Source organism: Microtus ochrogaster, chromosome 6, assembly GCF_000317375.1.
Source record: "Microtus ochrogaster isolate Prairie Vole_2 chromosome 6, MicOch1.0, whole genome shotgun sequence".
Classification (NCBI taxonomy): domain Eukaryota; kingdom Metazoa; phylum Chordata; class Mammalia; order Rodentia; family Cricetidae; genus Microtus; species Microtus ochrogaster.
Window position 1 is genome coordinate 3,260,681 of NC_022013.1, and position 11,188 is coordinate 3,271,868.

Consider the following 11,188-nt stretch of genomic DNA (forward strand, 5'->3'; position numbering starts at 1 on the left):
CATTAGAACACTGTTGTTGCCCGAGGCTACACTACAGGGAGAGAGAGATGCTCAGAAGCAAAGGGTCTACTTTCTAGCTGGGAGTCTGGTGTAAAAGCTGGCAGGCTGTGAACCATTTGTATCTCACATTCTTGCACAGCTTCAACACTCAGCAAAGGACTCCTATGGAGCAGAAGGGTAGTGAGCTCTGTAGACCACGTTAGAGTACTCTAGAGTACCAGTAGCATGTTAGCATCAGGAGCAAGTGTTTAATCGAATTTCCTAGGCTCTTATGCAAATTAGAAAGAATTTATACGTATTCTTCCAAGGTCAACAGACCTAACAGTTTGCTCACTGGAAGGTCTGCTGACACCACACTATAGAATGCAGTTCCCCTTACCTGCCATCAAGTAATATGACCATAGTCTGACAGCTTCTTTTGTGTGCATGTGTGTGTATTGCACATGTTTGTGCATGTTCCTACATATGAGTACCTGTGTAGCTGTACACAGATGTGTATGGGTTGTGTGTATACCTGTATGTGATGTGATGTGTTTATGTACATAGACCAGAGGTTCCTTGGTAGCTCTCCATCTTATTTTCTGAGACTGGGTCTCTACTGAGTTTAGAACTCAAGGAGTTGGCTGGAGTATTTAGCCAAGAGCTCTGGGAGCCTCCTGTCTCCACTTCCCCATGCTGGGATTGCAAATGTGCACCCTTATGCAGGCCTTCTCTGTAGATGCAGGGAGCCAAACTCGGGTCCTCATGTTGCATGGCCAGCGCTTTGCCAGCTGAGCCATCACATTGGTATCCCTCTCTCCTTTTGATTTTTGGGATACGGTTTCACATCACCTAGGCTGTCCTCAAACATCTAAGAGCTCAAGGATGACCAAGCTTCTGATCCTCCTATCTTTATCTCCTGAGTGCTTGGATCACAAAGAGGCACTGCCATACCTGGTTTTTAGGATCCTGGGGACAAACCCAAGGCTTCATTTACAACAGGCAAGTGGAATACACACGGAACTCTAACCCTAGACATAATTTTTCATATTTAAAGGGAAAGAAGTAGGCAAGAAAATTCTAGGAAGTCATGTGACGAATCTGTAGCTTTTCCATAAAACAAAGACCAAGGGCTAAAGCTCCACGAGACCTCCTGCTGCTTCCTGCTAATTCAGACCTTTACTAAAGAAGGAACACACTATGCACACCCATAAACCCCAGAGGTGGAGCATTTTCACACAGTAAGCATCAAATACCAATCAACAGTGACCATTTTAATAACGACATGGCCTTTCTTAATTGACCCAAACGCCACCACTGAGAATATTTTTCCATCTAAAGAGCCCGTCTTAATAACAAGGATATGAGAGGGGAGGTCTGGATTACCCAGTTTCCTCTGCATGTTTTCCAGATATCTACCATTCATAAAATGACAGAAAGGAACAACCCTGACTTTCTTCCCTTAAGGCTATCACAAAGAAAGTGTTTATAATATGGCTTATTAACCAAGAAGAAAAATATTTATTTCTATACAACTGAAACAAAAAATAAAGTCATGGCTTGTGATCTGTGAAGAAAAAAACCCAAACCAATAATAGACAAAATATGGTACCATAGACAGGGTGGAGTGCTGGAGCCGAGGAGATGGACGGTTACAGTGTGTGCAGTGCCTGCTGCACACTTTGCAACCCAGTGCTGGGTAAATGAAGGCAAGTGGATCCCTCGGGCTCACTGGCCAGTCTGCCTAGCCAAGAAGCCAGCTCCAGGTCATTGAAAGACTATCTCACAAACAGGTGGAGAGAGAGAGAGAGAGAGAGAGAGAGAGAGAGAGAGAGAGAGAGAGAGAGAGAGAAGGCAGAGTCAGGGCATCACCATGTAACCACCAAAGGAGTAACATGCCAGCACTGATAAGCCACAGCTTTGTGGTGATACACAGACTAGTAGAAATGGGTTAATTTAAGACATAAGAGCTAGCTAGAAATATGCTAGAGCCATTGGCCAAGCAGTGTTGTAATTAATATAGTTTCAGTGTGATTATTCAAGTCTGGGCAGCCAGGAATGAAAGAGCAGCCTCCACCTATAACAGTGTTTCTGAAGAATGACATCAAAGGTTGTTCTCTGCCCTCCATATGCATGCACACCTATACACATGTATACATGAACATGTACACGCATATACATACGATCAAAAGAAAAAACTAACAAAAGGACAAAGCATTATCCTGGTCCAAAGTTTCCTAAAAGTAAAAAGAATGGTTCTCTCTCTCTCTCTCTCTCTCTCTCTCTCTCTCTCTCTCTCTCTCTCTCTCTCTCTCAAAAATGAAAATAACGTAGACTGTAAGAACAACATTCTCAACAGAGTCAATACAATCATCACAGTCAATCAACACAGCACAATCAACATCGTCAACATAGCAGCCATTCCAAATAATCAAAACAATGAAAAGTCAGTAGAGACAGTCAGCCAGCACAGTCAATAGTCAACACAGTCAACAAAGTTGCCACAGTCAACAGTCATTCAACAATCATTCAACATAACCAGCAGTCAGCACAGTCAATACAGTCAACAGTCCACACAGCACAGTCAATAGTCAACAAAGTTGCCACCGTCTCCCACAGGCAGCAGTCATTCAACAATTATTCAAGAACAGCCAGCACAGCCAGCACAGCCAGCACAGCCAGCACAGTCAGCATGGTCAGCATAGTCAGCCACCATAGACAAGAGTTATTTAACACAGATAACACAGTCAACCATCATTGAAGTCCGTCAATATAGTCAACACAGTTACACAGTCATTCAACACAGTTAACGTGGTCAACATAGAACACTTGGACCCTTAGTACAGTGTCTCCACCATCACTCTCTTTGCTATAAATATTTCATGGCCCAAAGATAAAAATAAATCATTGCTGTTGGTGGTAGTGTTTGAGAGAGAATATTATAGATAATGGACATTACTAGACCTTGAATTTTTGAGAAAATTCTTTGCATTTTTACTTCTTATTTTTGTCTGATTCATAAAGGACTTCCAGTCTGAAATGATCTTGGGGGTTTAAAATTAAAAATACTGAGTGTAACTAACAAGAAGATAAAGGCCTACATTGGGATATTTATGAATTGGATAAGTTAGAGTGTGTGATGGTTTATTCTTGATTGACAACTTGATTGAACTTTAAGAAATGCCAAGGAGACTAGACAAGCAAGCCTCTATGTGTGTCTGTGAGTGTATCTCCAAAGATGATTAACTAAGGGAAAGTCTACCCTGAATGTGGGAGGCACCATCTTGTGGGCTAGGGCTCCTGGTGGAATACAGAAGAGAAATTGTGCAGGTAAGGCATTCTCTCTCTCTCTCCCTCCCTCCCTCCCTTCTTCCCCACTCCTTCCTGACTGCTATGATGTGAACTGCTCTGTCACATTGTCCACATCACAACAGACTGAAGCCTTTGAAACCATGAGCCAAAATAAAATCTTTCTTCCTATAAGGTATTTTGCTCAGGTATTTGGTCAATGTGACAAAGTTAACACAGAAGACCATATCAAAAATGCTGGGATGTAGACTATATAGCATGAATGAAGCTGTGGTTTCCATTCTATCCCTAGCACTGACAAAATCTGTGCGCCACTGCAGAAACCATAAGAAAGCCTGCCTCCTCAAGGTGGAAAAAGAGATCCAACTCTCAAAGGCTGTCCTCTGACCACCACATACATGCTGTGGCATGCACATACACAGATTCACACAAACACGAATGCATGTACACAATAACAAACAAATGAACAACTATTTGAGTATTTGCATGAGATTCTCCTATGTATACAAAGAGAGGAATGCTAGGTATTGGGGAGGATAAATAGGAAGCTGCTAGATATGTTTTGTTTTGCTTTTTTTTTTCTTCTTATTTTTTAAGTCAAGGTTTTACTCTGTAGCTTTGGCTGTCCCAGAACTCACTACATAGGCCAGGTTGGCCTTGAACTCACAGATATCTGCCTGCCTCTGCAGCCTAGTGCTGGAATTAAAGGCATGTGCCACTATGCCTGATTGGGCACCTGTTTTCTATTCTTAGAACATCAATAGAAATGATGAACAATCTCAGGGATTCATTAGGAATGAAAAGTATACTCCAGACAGTTCAAAAGATAATACTTAATCACCCTTTAAGAACAAACAAACAAACAAGCAAAACCAGATACAATTCTTGTTAGCAGAAAAGGGTCTTAGCATGTAGTACTTACTGGTAATGAACCCAGGATGGTCCTAGAGTTTTCTTAAATTGAGCAAGTCCCACAATATCGATATAAATAAGCTCAACGATCCTGTCTCCTACAGTGGGGCAGCCAGACCGGTTTCCAACAACCTTCTTCATAATCCTGGAGCGGGACAAACGGGCACAAAAAGAAAAGACATCAGACACTTGACAATCCTAACCCAGGCAAATGTGACAGGATCACACACACCTCAAGTCCCTATCAGAGATAATGGGTTTATGCTCCACGCCTGTCTCAACTCTCCAGCGTCCTCATTCTGACAGAGGGAAATTAGATGCTGGTATACAAACACAACCTGTGAGGTTAGCAACCTGTGTGAGCCGTCTCTTCTGTGGAGCAGACATGGGCGCTACCATGAGATAGCTAACCTGATTCATCTCTCTGAATCTCTCCTATCGTCCTCCAGGATGGGGAGAGGGGATTGAATAGTGATGTGCAGATACTTCCCCCAAATTCAAACAGTCTCTCTTAGAAAGGGACTCTTTAAGACTCAGGAAATACAACTTACAAGGTCCAGGAAGTAAATGAGACTCACGAGTCCCAGGAAGCTCCTGGACCAGGATTCACAGGACCCGCCCAAGGTTATATAAGCAATAGCAATGGCTTAGGAGAGAAGAAGACTCTGTAGTCAGTAGATCTGCCTGCACAGCATGCAGGGAGCTTGAGGGATGCAACTTAATGAGCTGCTACCCATGCCGGGGTGGGCTTTTTGGTGATGCAGCTGCCTTTGAGTCACCAAGTTCCTCCTAAGTAACCCCTCATCCACAATCCTGTTAAGTAACCCTGATAAATTCACTGGCTCACTAAGCTGGTGTTGGGTGGAATCATTTCTTTGGTCTTTTGTTGGGGCCTGGTGAAAATGTCCCCAGAAAAAGTCACACAACAAACACAAACGCTCTGACATCCTCTCCCTTTCGTTTGTACTCCCTAAACACCTTGACTCCCAGTCCTCAGCTTGGGTAGCTCCCCATACACTTTTGCATTGTCATGAGTGACTCATGATAGACCTGGCCCTGAGGCTTAGACATTCTCATGATCTAGTCTTCCAGCCACTGACCCATCCTCTCTACCCTGACATCCAAACTGCCCTTGTGCTAACAGAAGACAACACGCGTGCTGTTCTGTGAACCTGACTAGTAAGAATAAGTCCAAGGTGTAGGCGCCATCTACCTAGACACCAGGTACCACCTTTGACCCTTTTCCCTGCTCACATCCCACAGCCAACTTGACCATTTACAAAAGTCCCACTTTTGACCACTTTCGAATGACAGGGGACACAAGCTGCTCCACAGTTCCTTACACTTCCTGCTTCAGGCCCCTTCTGCCCCTTCTGGGCTTCCAAAAAAAAAAAAAAAGTTAAGCTCTATTGAACTGATTTCTTCTGAAGAACTGGAAAACTTTCTATGAAAGGCTGGATAATAAACATAATCAACTCAGCCTCTGTGGGGTGGAAGCAGCCATGAGTTAAGTAATAGTTGGTGTGGCTCTGCAACCAGACAATGTTGGCAAAACCAGGCCGAAGGCTGGCTTTGGGCCGCTGACAACAGATTATACCCAGGGGCCGCCTCGGCTACTGGTTCTCAACCTCATCTGAACAGTAGACCTACCTACAGTGTAACACAGAATATTTAGACCATGACATTTCCAAATCTTGTAACTAAATGACCCTGGGAATGTTCTGTTCCAGGATTTAAGGAGATCCCAAAATCTCTTGGAAAGTGAAATAAAAAAATTCCCCAAGCAATCCTAATGAGTGGCAAAGAACTGGGGATCATTTCTCTGTGTTGCTTCTGTAATGTTCATTTTCAATAAAGCACATCTAGGGGCTGTGGATGTTGTTCAGTGGGCGGAGCTCTTGCCTAGAACTCCTGAAGCTCTTCATCCCATTCCCAGCACCATATAAACTGGGTGTGGTGGCGCATTCCTGTCAAACTGTCCAGGAGGCAGGGGCAGGAGGGTCAGAAGTTCAAGATCATCCTCGATGGCAAGTTTGAAGCAGTCTGAGTTATTTGTCTCAATGGCCCCTTCCTCCGTAAATATTGTACATATGGCCCTCATCCCAATATTCACAAAGATTAATACTGACTTGTCCTTGACCATCAAGCGAGTCTCTGCAATAATGACACCCAACATCTTTCCTAAGCTCCACTGTCATGCCTGATTGATTACTCAGTCCTCCGTGTGCTCATCCGCCTACTAGCCACTCATGTCCATGTTCCTTCTCTCTTCCCTTCAGTAGCCAGAGGACACCGGGCACCATGTGTGAGAGGCAGGAACACAGTGGTGAGATTCCATTTTCAGCACCCCCTGTTCTTACAGCCTAGCATCCACACCTCGATTAGCATTAATAGAGTTGTGATTAGTAAGATTATTATTTAATGCATCAGTTGTGATTGTCCAAAGATTGACAGCTGAGGAACAACATGCCGGTCACCTTTCGGACCCCATTTTGAATCCCAGCCCTCAGAAGGCAAGCAGGAAGGCAACGGGAGGCAGTCTGGTAAAGAAAGAGAACCACTTGAGGTACAAAGGGCAACTTTGTACTCAGAGTTCATCCAACTCTGAAGGAGAAAGGGAGGGCTGTTGCAAAAAGCCTGCAGAAGTCCGTTCCAGGGTCAGATCCAGGTACCTACATGCTACCCCTCAAACCTCAGGCGGCTCAGGCTCAGGTTCCTCAGCTCTAAAACACAAATGGCAAAGCATCTACTTCCAGGTGCTGAGGTTTAAATACAATACAATATACGGGAAGCCGAGATGCTTCCTCAGTAATGCTCCTGCTTCCGTACAATACAATATACAGCTGCTTCCTGGGCAAAAGCTCCTGCTTCTTTCTGTCACTGGAACCCACAGAGGAAGACGAGAACTGACTTTCTGAGAGCTGTCTTCTGACCTCCACATACACAGAGGCACACGTGCCCACATGCTCACACATACAGTCATAAACAACACTAAACTTAAAACCACGAGGTGCTTAGTATGAACACACAGTAAGTGGCTCACTATAGATCTAATAGCTACCATTAGTGCTGGGGTGGGGCCGAGCTGGTATAAAACCTGCCTGGCAGGCATAAAGCCTTGGGATCCACTCCCACCGCCATATAAACCAAACATAGAGGTACACAGCCCTGGGGAGGTGAAGGTAGAGATCAGAAATTCAAGGTCATCTTCAATTATATATATTGAGTTTGAGGCCAGCCTAGGCTACACAGACCTAATCTCGACATAAAAATAGCCCCAACCAACACTACTGCTATCATAATTCCTGGTATTTCTACTGTACGCAAACCTTTATCGTGGTGCGTGGCATCTGGAAAGCAATGTGAGGACTGCTAAGATTATCTTCAGACAGGATTACTGCCAACAACCTTGGTGTGTCAATAATGCAGAAGAAACAGGGTAGAACGTGCATTGCTCTCTACCATCTCCGGTGGCCTCGCAAGGGCTGGCACAGCGACATGACAACTTGCATGCTGGGTCAGAAGTCTCTGCTGGCAGTTTTCTGGGGGCTGTGGGGACCCTAGTTTTTCTGTTCAGGCAGCTGTATCAACTGAAAAGGCGCTGAGATGGGGGTGAGAACTGAGCGCAAACCTCAGTGGGACGGAAGACTCAGGGAAGAGCAGACTGAGGTGGAAGTTAGCTAACCGAGAAAAGATTGAATTCGGGCTTTCGGGAAATCCATTTTACTCATATTAAATTATAAACAGGAACTGGCCCTGTTTTGAGTTTTAGAAAGCTTGATGTTGAGCAGGGAGTAGCATGGATGTTGGCAAGAGGCAGGGAATTAGGCAAGTCAATAGAGTCTTGCGCTGCAGATGTTGGAAACACCTGGAATAGCAAAGAATAAACGCCTTCGCTTGAATTTTCCTGGCGTTCATTTATGAAGCCCCGGAGCCAGCAGCCAATGAAAACATATTATCCTTCTCATAGTGTATATATTAAGCTCCTGAAAATAATCTTCTTATCGCCCGTTTAGCGAATTATCACTCTCATTTTCCCCCCACGAGAACTCGCACCCTAATAGAGGAGCTTTACGAGTTTACTGTTTCGTTTTTGTATTCTGATTTTCAAATTGAAAAAGTAATTTCCTTACTCCTTGAGCTCAGCCAGCGAAGCTGAGATCCGGATGTCATGGCCCAGTAGGTAGAGAGACGTAATTAAATCACTCCATTGAACTAGTTCACCAAGAGGGCCACCGCTGAACGCCGTCTCTGCAATCTTGAAGCCAGATTCCTTGGTCAGGAGCCCCAGGTGCACAAGAATCTGGAAAACAAAAGAGGAAATGCATAAGGACTTCTGGAGCCACCTTCAAAATCCATGCACACCATAAAGCAGTCAGTCAGATAAAGGAAGTCTGAGCAAGGGGTATGCCATTTTTCTACAAGGTATAAATAAAATAAGCAAGGAAATAATATTTCCCCGTTTCAGACAAATGTTAAAATCAGGAACTGCCCTTGCTTGCGCCATGACTGTGAGCTACAGATTACTCTGATTTTTAAAAATAGAACATATGGTTGGGTCAGGCAGCAAAGAATCTGATGAACAAACACAGGACCCCAGTTCGAATCCCTAGAGCCCAGATACAAAAGCTGGGCGTGGTGGTGCACGCTTGTAAAGCCAGTGCAGGGGAGATGGAACAGACTAGACAGTACCGCAACTTCCTGTGTTTGCCTCTCCTGTGTCGGGATTACAAGCATGTACCACTACACCTGGCGTTTTAAGTGGGATCTGGGCAGTGAACTCAGGTTATATGCCTGTGGGGCCCGCTCTTTATCAACTGGGCTCTCCCAGCCCAGCAAGCCTGTTGCTTAAACATCCTCTAATTATGATTCACGAGGCTTGTTTGGTTTTTAAACATAAAACCATGGAAATAAGCATATTTGATGTGTTTCAGTGAACTTTGGTCTCTACCCATCCAGCTGACCCAGTTTGGCCAAGGGAGCCTGCTCCAGCTGGTATCTCCACTCTCTGACCAGAATTGTAGGCGCTTTTGGTAGCTTTTCTATTCTGGGGTATGAGAAGATGTTCTAAGCTCATCAAGTGCAATTTCTGTCTCCGACCTTAATGAGCCATTTTCCCAAGAACCATTTATCGTACCTAGTGGCAACAGCATTTGGAGATCAAAGGCTAGTTCTCAGGGGACACTACTTAATTGCTATTTGGAGACTTCTCCACTGGCTCTAGCGAGGAACTTCACTTTTCCTCGAAGATAAAATAAACTAAGGGTTCTTCCTGGCAGTACCACTCCAAACCCAAGGCTGGAGATAATACCTCCGGATACCATCTCCCATCTGTCACCAGCTCTTGCTGTCTCCTGCAGTGAAACTTCCACTCCACGAAGGGAGACACCCAGTAAGTCATTTTCTACACTGTAATGTTCACAATGGCTCCAGAATAAGATTATCAATACCTCGGCATATGACAAGATACAAGTGTTAAATTGTCCTCGAAGCTCGCTGTGCTCACTTTACCGTGTTCTACAGAAATAGTGATCAGCCCTCTACTGTGTGCTTGCCCAAAACTGGAAACACACAGTCAATCCTGCTGTTTCATTTTCCTTAGGATTTTCAGGTATGAGGGTTCTTTTTCCTGTTTTTAAAATTTAAAATAGATTTTCCCCAAACAATATATTCTGGTTATGGGTTCCCCTTTCCTAACTCCCCTCAGATCCTCTCTACTTCCCCAGCCATCCAAGTCCATGCCTTTTCTTTCTCTCGCTCATTAAAATATAAACGTGCATTGAAAAAAATATAATAATACAAAAAATAATTCAAGAATAGCAAACAAACAGAAAAAAGAGGGAGGGTATGGCTCTTTTAAACTAATCTTTTTCTTATTGTGTAAATGGTTGCAGTGTTAAGTTACCAAGCATGAAGGGCTGAGAGAAATTTGGTTTCCACGCCAGCTATACCCACTCCATCCTATCCCCCTCCCTTCTCTGACCGCTCAATTATTTTCTTACTGTGGAAAAAATAAGTATAGCATCACATAGTGGCCACCATTTTAATGCACATGGTTCAAAAGCAGTGTTCTCCCCTGGGTATCTCATTTCTGAAACTGGAAGAGTTCCAAAACTTAAGTTTAAGTCATAGTGGATAAGATCTTTCCTGTGTCGTGTGTGCGGGGGGTGGGGGTGGGGGTGCCTGTGGGAGCGTGTGATGAAGATGGCTACATACCAATGTATGCCTTATGCTTTTGAAGCATGTGCATTGAAATGTTTACATGTTCTATGCTAGAAACATTCTTCTATAGTAAGAAAAATAATTAAATGGTGAAACAAAGGAAGAGAGGGAGGGAAGGAAGGAAAGGAGAGGATGTAACAGGTATAGAAACCATTGCCCACCCCTGCTTTCTGCCTGTGGCTATCTCCACCTTGTTGTGTGTGCGTGTGTGTGTGTGTGTGTGTGTGTGTGTGTGTGCGCACGTGTGTGTATGAAGAAGTGGATGTAACAGGTATGGAAACCATTGCCCACCCCTACTTTCTGCCTGTGGCTAATCACCTCTCAGTCACCATCCACCTTGTTGTGTGTGCACGTGTGTGTGTGCACGTGTGTGTGTGCGTGCGTGTGTGTATGAAGAAGTGTATGTAACAGGTATGGAAACCATGTCCCAGCCCTACTTTCTGTCCTTGGCTACCACCTCTCAGTCACCATCCACCTTGTTGTGTGTGCATGTGTGTGTGTGTGTGTGTGTGTGTGTGTGTGCGTGTGCACGTGTGTGTATGAAGAAGTGGATGTAACAGGTATGGAAACCATTGCCCACCCCTACTTTCTGCCTGTGGCTATCACCTCTCAGTCACCATCCACCTTGTTGTGTGTGCATGTGTGTGTGTGAGTGTGTGTGTGTGTGTGTATGAAGAAGTGGATGTAACAGGTATGGAAACCATTGCCCACCCCTACTTTCTGTCCTTGGCTACCACCTCTCAGTCACCATCTATCTTGTTTTGTG

General features: G+C 44.4%; 1 protein-coding gene across 2 annotated transcripts in view; it reads right to left on the reverse strand.

Annotated features, from left to right (window-relative positions):
- Positions 1 to 11,188, reverse strand: part of Mgat5 (alpha-1,6-mannosylglycoprotein 6-beta-N-acetylglucosaminyltransferase) — a 295,861-nt gene that overhangs the window by 94,070 nt on the left and 190,603 nt on the right. For both annotated transcript variants that reach the window (XM_026779700.1, XM_013346690.2), the window contains exons 8-9: positions 8,334 to 8,503; positions 4,211 to 4,345 (exon numbers count right to left, since the gene is read on the reverse strand). In XM_026779700.1, the coding sequence (XP_026635501.1) occupies positions 4,211 to 4,345; positions 8,334 to 8,503 (305 nt within the window). The remainder of the gene's footprint in view (positions 1 to 4,210; positions 4,346 to 8,333; positions 8,504 to 11,188) is intronic.